The 11433-nt window shown below is 40.6% G+C and overlaps 1 protein-coding gene and 1 long non-coding RNA gene across 3 annotated transcripts in view; one reads left to right on the top strand and one right to left on the bottom strand.

Annotated features, from left to right (window-relative positions):
- Positions 1 to 1033: 1033 nt before the first annotated feature.
- LOC125466275 (uncharacterized) lies at positions 1034 to 8909 on the bottom strand. The gene is made up of 3 exons (XR_007250422.1): positions 8807 to 8909; positions 4431 to 4453; positions 1034 to 1265 (listed from the first exon to the last, which is right to left on the bottom strand). It is a non-coding gene; the product is annotated as an uncharacterized LOC125466275 (long non-coding RNA).
- Positions 8910 to 9133: 224 nt separating this feature from the next.
- kat2a (K(lysine) acetyltransferase 2A) overlaps positions 9134 to 11433 on the top strand; it is a 44353-nt gene continuing 42053 nt past the window's right edge. The window contains exon 1 of one of the 2 annotated variants that reach the window (XM_048560568.2): positions 9134 to 9418. In XM_048560568.2, the coding sequence (XP_048416525.2) occupies positions 9185 to 9418 (234 nt within the window). In that variant the 5' untranslated portion in view covers positions 9134 to 9184. The remainder of the gene's footprint in view (positions 9419 to 11433) is intronic. The other variant, XM_059638722.1, reaches the window with a different exon arrangement.

Below are 11433 nucleotides of genomic sequence, written 5' to 3'. Positions count from 1 at the left end.
CCAGTTGGGGCCAGTTAAAGTATTAAACACTTTGAGCATAAACAATTCTAAAGAGCTTATGTACTGAAAAGAACATACAGCACCTTTAAAAAAGTCACTTAAGCTTCCAACACAGAAGTTGGCTGATTTTTAGAATGCTACCTGTCTTACAGGAGTTGCATTATCTAGTTAGAGATCAAGTGTATTAATCTTTGGACTTTTGTCCAAGTCATTTGAAAATTGGTAAACAGATCAGAAGCATTAGCACACAGTTAAAGGCCTGACATTGAAAGAGGGGTGGGCTCCTTTCCATAGGGGACTGTCAAGTATCTGTCAGTTTTGAGAGGTTCTTAACCCTTGCACCAGGAAGTCAACACACTATCCAGTATTCATGTGCATGATCGCAGAATCTGTCTGTGCAGGTGTCTTTTCCCTAGTGGTTGGCGTTGCTGGAAAGAGTTCACAGCTGAGGGCATACTTTTGAGTATAGATGGATAGACGGATAGACAGACAGACAGACAGACAGATAGATAGAGAGAGAGAGAGAGAGACTTACGGGCAACTTTTTCCATAGACAGTAGTTCAAATGTGGAATGAAGTACAAGAGACAGTGGTGGATTTAAGTACAGTTACAACATTTAAAAGGAACAGGAAAAGTTTGGAGAGATTTGGGCAACGCAAGCAAAGGGGATTGGTTTGGTCTGGTAATATGGTCAGCGTGGACTAGTTGGATCAAAACGTCTGTTTCCATGTTGTGTAACTTTATGACTCTAAGTCAAGAAACCATAGTTAATCATCCTTGGGCATGAGAATGATCTACACTACATAGACTGGAATCGATAGGCTATGCAATGTGCTTTCATATGTAAATTCTGTTGCCAATAATTAAGCCAAAAAAGAATACAAGCTCAACAAAAATTCCAAATTATAAGAAACAAGAGTTCCATCAATTTGTTTTGAGGCTACAACTGCAAAAATCACTAAATAGGGAAATATAAATCATGTAAGACAATTACTCTTATCATGGTTAGCTTTAAAATATATAATTAAAAAATGTATTCAAAACAATTTTATTTTCAAATGGCAAAAATTGCAATAAATGCATTCCATAACAAAGTTCAGTAACTAATAAAACAAACAGGAAATTCTTGAAACATGAAAGCTTCAGTCTTCCATTTAATGATGAAGATGAAGCTTAATACAGCTGCCGGTCACCATGGTGTTGCCGCTCTATTTGCAGGCCTCATTTGGATCTTGCCCTCATCTTCCTACGTTTGCGTTTCAATCTATATAAGAGAAGAAAGTAATAAGTTTAAAGTGAGTCATAAACTGAGCACTGCATAAGTTAATGCAGCAACCATAAAAACAGTAAGATTGGTTAGATACTTAATGTAATAGCACTGAAAAGATTGGAGCACTTACTTCCCTTGTACCTCTTTTGTATTACATTCTACAAAGAAAGTCAAGAGCAAAATACTGTGGATGCTGGAAATCTGAAATATAAAAGAAGCGCTGGAGAAACTTGGCAGGACCAATCTTTGGTCGTCAGATCTGGTGTCTCTTTATGTGTCACTACTTGATTTTTAAAAGCTCCTTGGCAAGTTTCATAGATCATAGGATCCCTACAGTGTGGAAACAAGCTCTTTAGCCCAACAAGTCCACACTAATCCTCAGAGCACCCACCCAAACCCATCCCCCTCTGATCCACCTAATCTATAAATCCTTAGCACTATGGGCAATACAGCATGACCAATCCACCTAGCCTGCACATCTTAGGACTGTGGGAGGAAACCAGAACACCTGGAGGAAACCAACACCGACATGAGGAGAATGTGCAATATTCACACAGACAGTTGCCCAAGGGTGGAATTGAACTGGGGACCCTGGCACCGTGAGGCAGCAGTGCTAACCACTGTGCCACCATGCTGCCCATTATATTCATAATATTAAGGGCACTATATAAAAATTATAGATCCCAAATTCTCAGATTCTCACTGTACAAATACAATGAAACATAGTTTGCTTTGGCTAGTCTACGTCCTTTCAAAATTATTAACGTTACTTGTGTTTCCCAAATCCAGAAGGTCTGTAGGTGTAACTGTAATAGCCTTTGCCCTTGATGTTTTCCAGTCCTACATACGGAATTCTATGAAGCTTGGTTTGAGTCACAATCTGTACTTGTTCACTGGACAGCACTGTGGAGTAGATGCCAAGCCCCTGAAAATTTAATGTGCCATTAGAGTCATAGAGATATACAGCACAGAAACAGACCCTTTGGTCCAACTTGTCCATGCCAACCATATATCCTAAATAAATCTAGTCCCGTTTGCTAGCATTTGGCCCCTAGCCCTCAAAATCTACCCAATTCATATACTTATCCAGATGCCGTTTAAATGTTGCAATTCTATCAGTATCCACCACTTCCACTGGCAGCTCATTCCATATATGTACCACTCTCTGCGTGAAAATGCTGCCCTTTATGTCGCTTTTAAATGTTTCCCCTCTCACCTTAAAACTATACCCTCTAGTTTTGGACTCTCCCACCCCAGGGAAAAGACCTTGTCTATTTCGGCGATCCATACCCCTTGCGATTTTATAACCTCTATCAGGTCACCCCTCAGCCTCCGACACTCCAGGGAAAACAGACTCAGCCTATTCGGCCTCTCCCTATAGCTCAAACTCTCCAACTCTGACAACGTCCTCGCAAATCTTTTCTGAACTCTTTCAAGTTTCACAACACACTTCCTATAGTAGGGAGACCAGAACTGCACGCAGATTTCCAACAGTGGCCTAACCAATATCCTGTACAGCCACAACATGACCTCCCAACTCCTATACTCAATGCACTGATCATTTTGTCTCACTAGTCTTTTCAATCCTAGGGACTCAGATGTATATCCTTTCAAATGAGGAAGACAAGTTTCTTTAAAGCAAAAGGCAGTGTTCTCAAGTGCCTTCCCCCCAGGTGTGCTGTTTTGTAAGCACCGCTGAATGCAGCTGGAGCCTTGGAAAAACAAACAGCAATAAGAACATGGGCAGGGATAGTAGGAACTACAGATGCTGGAGAATCTGAGATAACAAGGTGTAGGGCTGAATGAACACAGCAGGCCAAGCAGCATCATAGCAGCAGGAAAGCTTGACGTTTTGGCCTGTGTTCATCCAGCTCTACAGCTTGTTATATCAGCAATAAGAATAATTTTGATTCTACCACAAACTCCATTCCCGAGCCAAATCTATTCCTCACCTTGGTAACTGTCCAAGGCAGGAACAGACCATTTGTAAACTGATCATATTATTCGTGAGATGGACATCTGATGACATATTCATGTAATCTCTAAACACTGTCAATTTCCAATTCTATAACATCACCCAACTTCTAGCTCAAACGATTTGCTGCTGAAACCCGCACCCAAGCCTGTTAGATCCAAACTTAAATAGTGCAAAACACTTCCAGCTGGTCTTCTACACTCCACCCTCTTTAAACTTAAATCATTCAAAACTCTGTTGCCTGTGCCCCAATCTAGATTAATGCCCTATCCAACACTACTATACCTGATCAACTGAAATTGAGTCAACACTTAAATGGCAGCCAAAGTTTCCAACTATGTTTTCAAATCCACCATTATCTTTGAAGGTTCTTCCCTTCAGTTGCCAAGGGATGATGATTCAGAATATCCTCCCAAATCTTTCACTTTGTTCTAAAAAAAAGGTGCTCCATAAAACCTACTTCTTTCCCCAAGGCTTTTTTTTCCCCCCAACTAAGCTTGTATCTCCTTGTCTGTCTTAGGGCCAAATTTTGTTTGATAATGCTCCAGTTTAAGCACCTTGAGACTTTGTTATGTTAAAGGTGCTTTATAAATACAAATTGTTGTTTTCATTCCAAGTTTGTTTATAACAGAATAATGCTAGTAGTTAATATTCTATAGTGAAAAGAGTATATATTTAACTTGTTCAGTTTTAACTATGTAGTGGCTATTTTATGTCACAATCTGAAAGAAGTATAAAAGCTGCAAACATTTATGTTCTAAGTCACACTTGAAATTCAGCAAAGTTTTGTTCAAACTGAGGGAAGAAACACCAATATTCCAAGTGTAATTTATTCACATATGCCCACTGTAGGCAGTTATTAAAAACAAATATTGGCAAGAGTATAAAATAGTTAAACTGAAACTTAGGTATAATTCGTTATTTTGATTTGAAGTTTGGGGGCAATTGTGCTAAGCAGGAACTTTGATGGTATCTTCGTCTATTATAAGCCTTGAAATTGATGACTTGGAGGCAAGTCAAAAAAGTAAACTATGTAATTGTCAGCAATACTCAAGACAGTAACTAGTCAGGAATGGGTTTGGGATTGAAATAAAATAGGCAGCCAATCCACAATTCACCAACTGAAATGTGATATATTAAATTTTAATAAGATGCTGGAAAATATAAAAGAAGTGTATACCAACCTACGCATCCTTTTCTTCCTCCACTGGAAATTTTGAAAAAGGAAAAAGTAGATTAGAATATTTTTGTTTGCTAAATACTTCAGTGTGCAAATTACTACAATTTAGCAATATTCAACAGGTCTAGATCAGTGGTTCCCATCCTTTTCAGTGTAAAGGCACATGTCAATTAACAATAACAATTCCACAGCTCACCCACTTTTTACATCTGAATAGAGTGCTTATAGAAGTCATATTTTCTTGCATTTACTATGTTTACAACTTTACCAGAGAGTTTTGCTTTATAGTGTATGTAGACTTGCTAAAGGAGGATCAAAAGCACTAATGTTTTAAAAGTCGTTGCCTGGAAGCACAGATGCCGTTTCAAAATATGCTCAACTCAACTATTTGTAACTATTCATAAACAATCAATTAGAGCAAACTACAAAACAGAATAAACTGCATCCATGGGGGTGGGAAACTGATGAGAGGGTCACCCACAAACCTTGCTCCATTGACAAGTGTTCTATCCTAGTTGTCATCTACAGCACTAGTTCTTAATCTCTCTTGCAGCACCTCAGTATCACCGACATGTCACCAATTTGTTGTTTTAACTGTTATCAGAGAATTGAATTTGTTGATTTCTTTTGCAGCATCAGCTCCTAATGTCACATCTATGATTTTTGTTTTGAACATGTAGTCACAATTACTGTTTTGGCAATGGTATGGGGTTGCTTTAGTTTTGCCAGTAGTTCAGTCACTGAGAAACTGCCTTCTTGAGCCTTATCCAATGGCTGCACACACTCTATCAAATGTTTTGTTCTCAAATTTTGAAATGCTGAAGGTGTTTGTTCTCAAGAGTTGGATGTTTCATCTGTAAATGGCATTTTAACTTACTTAGTACCATCAGTGTTTGCCAAGTTCCCTGTGCAGATGAGAAATTAAGCCACAGGGCAAGTGGCATCTCTTGTCCATGAAAATGCAAAGGCCAGAACAGTTCTTACCTTTGTTTCTTTGAATTCAGACATTTCATTACTGAATTAGCAGAGAAATCACCTTTTTTGGCAAGAAACTTATCCATTCCTTATTAGAATTTAAGACTCAGACCAACAGTATAACTAAACAAAACTGAAAACATTCACTTGAAAATCCATGCTAACAGAATCACACGGACATATCCCTCTAAACCTTTCTTATCCATGCACCAAATGTCTTTTAAATACAGTAACTGTACTTGCACCTACCACTTCCTCTGGCAGTTCATTTCATATACACACCACCCTCTGTGAGAAAAAGTCACCCCTCAAGACCCTTGAAGTCTTCCTCCTCTTACCTTAAAATTAAGATCTCCATTACCTTAGGGAAAAGATCTTTGCTTTTTACCTTATCTATGACCCTCAGGATTTTTATAAACCTCTACAACGTTTTAACTCCTACATTCCAGTGAAAGAAGTCCCAGCCTATCCAGCCTCTCCTTATAACTCAAATTCTCCAATCCCGGAAACATCCTGGTAATTCCCTTCTGAACCCTTGCCAATTAATAATATCCATTCTGATAACAGGGCGACCAGAACTGTATACAGTACTCCAAAAGTGGCCTCACCAACATCCTGTACAACCACATGACAATCCAGCTCCTATACTGAATGGTCTGAGTTATAAAAGGCAAGTGTGCCAAATGTCTTCTTTCCACCGCTGTCTATCTTTGACACAACTTTTAACGAATTATGTACCTGATCCCCAAAGTCTCATGCATGCAGGGTATCACAAGTCTATAGACAAGCAACACAGTTGGATAAGGGCGCCTAGTGTCAGCAGATGCTGCTTTCAGTAAGAGACAGAGGCTCCAGGGGAGATCGGAAGCATAGGTTGAAGCAATACAGTTTCCTGAAAATTTCACAGCACACTTATCTCTCAGTGAACACCAGTTGACCACCACTACCTCAGTAATCATTACTCTCAATAAAATTCAAGCTAGTTTGATTTGCAATCACTTAGTGTCATCGAGATATACAGCACGGAAACAGACCCCTTGGTCCAACTTGTCCATGCTGACTAGATAACCTAAATAAATCTAGTCTCATTTGTCAGCATTTGGCCCATTTGCCTCTAAATCTTTCCTATTCATACACCCATCAAGCTGCCTTTCAAATGTTATAATCGCACCAGCCTCCATCACTTCCTCTGGCAGCTCATTCCATATCGTCACCACCCTCTGCATGAAAACGTTGCATCTTAGGTCCTTTTCATATCTTTCCCTTCTCACATTAAAAGCTATGTCCTCCAGTTCTGGACACCCCACCCCAGGGAAAAGACCCTGTCTATCTACCCTATCCATACCTCTCATGATTTTAAAAACCTCTACAGGCCACCCTTCAGCCTCCGACACTCCAAGGAAAATAGTCCCAGTCTTTTCAGCCTCTCCCTACCGCTCAAACCCTCCAACATTGGCAACATCCTTGTAAATCACTTTTGAACACTTCCTGGTTTCACAACGTCCTTCCTATGGGACAGAGACCAGAATTGCATGCAATACTCCAAAAGTGGCCAAACCAACGTCCTGCACAGCTGCAACATGACCTCCCAACTCAAATATGCAATGCACTGACCAATAAAAACAAGCATACCAAATTCCTTCTTCACTTTCCTATCTACCTGTTGCTCCACTTTCAAGAAACAATGAATTTGCACTCCAAGGTCTCTTTGTTAATCAACACTGCCCAGGACCTTACCATTATGTGTACAAGTCCTGCCCAATTTGCCTTTCCAAAATGTAGAACCTCACATTTATCTAAAATAAACTCCATCTGCCACCCCATGGCCCAGGTGAACAAGATCACGATGTACTGCTGAAGTAACATTCTTTGCTGTTCACTACATCTCCAATTTTAGTGTCATCTGCAAATTTACTAACCATACCTCCTATGTTCACAGACAAACCATTTAAATAAATGACAAAAAGCAGTGGACCCAACACCGATCCTTGTGGAAACCACTGGTCATTTGCCTCCAGGCCTGAAACGTCAAACTTTCTTGCTTCTCTGATGCTGTTTGGCCTGTGTTCACCCAGCTTCACACCATGTTATCTCAGATTCTCCAGCATCAGCAGTTCCTACTATCCCTCCACCTCCACACTTTGTCTTCTACCTTTCAGCCAGTTCTGGATCCAAATATCTACTTCTCCAAGTTTTTCCTTATATTAACAATTTGCTTTGGCTATTCTCTACACAATCAGTGGTCCGAAGCCTTCTTGCTTCTCTTCACATCCCTCCTCCAACGTCTGCCTAATTTCAAATTTTAGCATGCTCTCTCCTTTAATTGCTAACTTTGGTTCTGTCTCAGTACCGTGGCAAAAGAATGGCTGTTGCTCTCTTTTCTAAACCCTTTCCACTTAAATTGATATCTACAGCCTTTCAATGTGGCCATATATAATCAAAAAGCATTTCTATTGGCCCTATGCTTAAACCTCTCTTAGCACATCACAGCATAAACTCCTACGTGACTTAAAAGAATTCACACCTTAAATAATATTCTCTATACTGATTTTCAGCTTCACCAGTTACACACAATTTCAACTGAATGTTTTAATGACAACAGTTCATTCTTTAAGTCTAACATCTAGTGTTTCTGTGTTGAGCAGATGGGGGGGGCCAACCAAGAGAATAATCTCTACAACCGCAAGCATCGCCCACCAATGAACACAAGGAGGAAAAAGGAGAATGGTCATACCCAACAACATTTGTTAAATCTTAGTGTAACATATAAGATTCTTATCAGACTTGACATGGTAGCTGTAGAATGGTTGTTTGACCTTGTGGGATAATCTAGGACCATAATCATATAGTCTCAGAGTAACTGGGTCACCCATTGAAGACAAGATTGGTTGGATATTTTTCTCTCAAAAGGGCAATGCATCTGTGGAATTCTTTACAACAGAAGGGTAGGTCATTACAGATATTCAAGGCTGAGATAGATTTCTAATCCGTGACGGAATCAAGGGCCATGGGGAAAAGGCTGATGATATCAAGAAACATCTCTCAGAAGACTCAATGAGAAGTCCAAATTTGATTTACCCTTTACATTCAAGATGCCAGCATCAGTATTAAGGCATGAATCACTGTCCTCCTTCGTGGCATTAATCCTTTAAATATCCCTCTTTCCCCCAAATATGTGATGATTTAGTTACATCCTCATTACCGAATATAAAAGTGACGGCAGAAGCGCCAAAGGCCTAGCCCCACCCCCTAACGGCATGGTCGCGGCCTCCCACACAGACACGACGGGGGAATAAAAGGAAAGAACACCTTCTACACAAAATAATAACCACTTACTCTCGTTTTTAATTTCTTGTGAATTAAGATATTTTATCGATTTTTACTAACCCACACACCTCCACTCACCTTAGCCCTCATGATTTTCAATCTAAACACCTCACGGTCTCATTGAAGCTTCAACAGTATCGGCTCCAAATGATAACGATGCGCATGCGTTTACATAACAACGCGGCAGCAAAAACTACAACTCCCATGATGCCTCGTCTGGGTTTACATGTAAAGTTATTATTTTTCACCCAGATCCCCCTATGAAGACCTTCCTATATATATTTCGATTTGATATATGCTAGACTAATTTTATTTTTATGGTAATTTTTGTGAGAAAGTGGACTACAGTTCCCAGGGTGCATCCCGTGTCGCGCCTGCGCAATGCCGGCCTGGCTGGTTGCCATGGCAGCGGGTGAAGAGAGGGCGGGGAGTGGTGGTGGGGCATTCTCGTAGGTGATGGCGGAGGCATCCCAAACGTCGCAGGCCCGGGCTCAAGCGCCCTATCCGACCCCGTGCCAGGCCCAGCTCCAGGCTGCGGCCTCGCCTTCTCCCGCTACTTCGAGCCCGGCCGATCCGGCCCGTCCCGGCGCTAGCAGCAATCAGCAGCGCTCGGTTCAGCGCAAGGCCCAGGTTCGCGCTTTCCCCCGGGCCAAGAAGCTGGAGAAACTCGGCGTCTTCTCAGCCTGCAAGGTAAGGGCAGGGCGACTGAGGGAGGTGACCGGGGGCTCCCCGAGCAGGGTCACAATCCCCGCCTGACTCTCTCAGGGTGAGACCGGGTCACTTTTTCTCTCTCTCAGCGCCAAACTGGGCAGCACACGATCTTTTCTGGAATTGAAATGTTTAGAATGAAAAGCACCTCATTTTTCCTGCATACCCCTTCTGCCTTGTCATCAATAACTCTGCACACACATTGTCTAGGACAACCCAAACTGAGAGTTGTGGATAATCTGTCGGGCTGCTATCCGAAAATTGACAGGAGTGCAAATTGATGTTAACGTAGCGATATGGTCCAGAGTCTTTCAGTCACTGCAACGCCCCTTGTTGAATAGACAAAGCACCGACAAAGCACCTTAGAAATACTGTACCTTTCAATTTTTAACTTCTAATAAATAACACTTCTGAAGCAATCAAATCGCACTCTTCTAAACTCATAAATCACACTGTTTAGTTAAATGCTTCAAGTGTCCGCTTTGAGAGTACCGTATGGAGTAGAAGTAATGGGAGGAGGAATTTGCAAAAAGTGAGGTAGGGATATAATGGGCAGTTGAGACTTTAAGACTCTGTAGTAAGAAAACCAATGTAATAGAGTTCCTTAAATAGTTTGGGACAAGAGTACAATGACGGTTGGAAAAGCAGAGTGCATCTACTGTTAAATAAAACCAAGGAGCTTGGGGGTGATGGATCCATGTGAATTTTGAAAAATGACTGAGGGGCAAATGCTGTCAAATTTAACCTTGCATGAGTAAACAGAGAGGAGTTAAAAACAGAAAGTGCTGTGAATCCTGGCAGGTCAGCCAGCATCTTTGGAGAGAAAAACAGGTACCACTTCATGTTTGTGACCTTTTACATTACTGTGGATTTGGAGTTAAGTGTGAACAAAATGGGTAAGGAAAGGCCAGAGTGATCTAGAGAGCAGCTTCATGAGCATTATTAATGAGATGTTAAATTTCCCCCAGTTGCTATGGTGGCATTTGAAATTGTATCACCACTGCGTTAGTCCAAGTTTCTGGATTCCTGGTACAATAACATTGCTTCTATCTTACTGTTCTTTTGAGTGAAACAGGGCCACTGAAAAATTTAGTGGAAGAATAATGGAAATGAAAGTGTTTAGCAGAATTTTATAAGAGCAGTCTAAGAATATCCTAAAGGTGAACCAGAATGTGAGCACCCACAATTGGCTTGAGAAGGGAGCAGAGCTGATCAGCAAGAGAGCCAGTGAGGAATGGAATGAGAGTGATCAGAGAGAGACCTGGAACAGGAAAAAAGTATAGGAGATGGTAATATGCCCTAATGTATTGAAGAAAGGCTTGGGAGATCATATCGGATTTTCTTTTTGAAGACAACGAAAATGGTCATGAACCAAAATTTAAAAACAAGTCTCTATGAACTTGTGATTTGACAAGTTCAAAGGATTGACATTGATCCAAATTAGTAGGGCAGTTGAGAGACGCAGTGACCCTTCTTCAGAACTGGACTTGATGCTACCAGACCTGAATTTTTCCAGCAATTTCGGTTTTTGTTTCTGATTTCAGCGTCTGCATTTTGTTTTCTTTCTGGAAATAGTTGTACCCTAAAGCCCTGATATGCGACACGTTTGTTTTAACTATATTTCTGTTGAAAAAAAGACACAATCACTGCCCTTTACTTGCATTTTGAAAAAAACTGCGTGTGCAGAATGGATTTACCCTGGTCAGCTGTGATGAATACGCCTACTAAACTCCTTATTGTCTTTGTGAACTATTAATCACATCTGCCGAGTAAACCTGAACAAAAATAGTACTTTTATATTGAATTATTACTTTAAGTTCTGTAACATTTATTGTGTACAATATATATGGTTTGATCGAGTAGCTTCAAGTGCGAAGGTGATACTCTTTCCACTTGTACTTAAACAGTTAGTAGTGTGTTTTTATCGCATCAATCACCTGAACCCAAATCTAGAGGAAATAGCTGTGTATGTCCGAAGGCATAGGAAAATTCAGCTC

This window comes from Stegostoma tigrinum, chromosome 31, assembly GCF_030684315.1.
Source record: "Stegostoma tigrinum isolate sSteTig4 chromosome 31, sSteTig4.hap1, whole genome shotgun sequence".
Taxonomy (NCBI): domain Eukaryota; kingdom Metazoa; phylum Chordata; class Chondrichthyes; order Orectolobiformes; family Stegostomatidae; genus Stegostoma; species Stegostoma tigrinum.
Note: the sequence above shows the minus strand (reverse complement) of the source record. Positions and strands in the feature narration are given on the sequence as shown.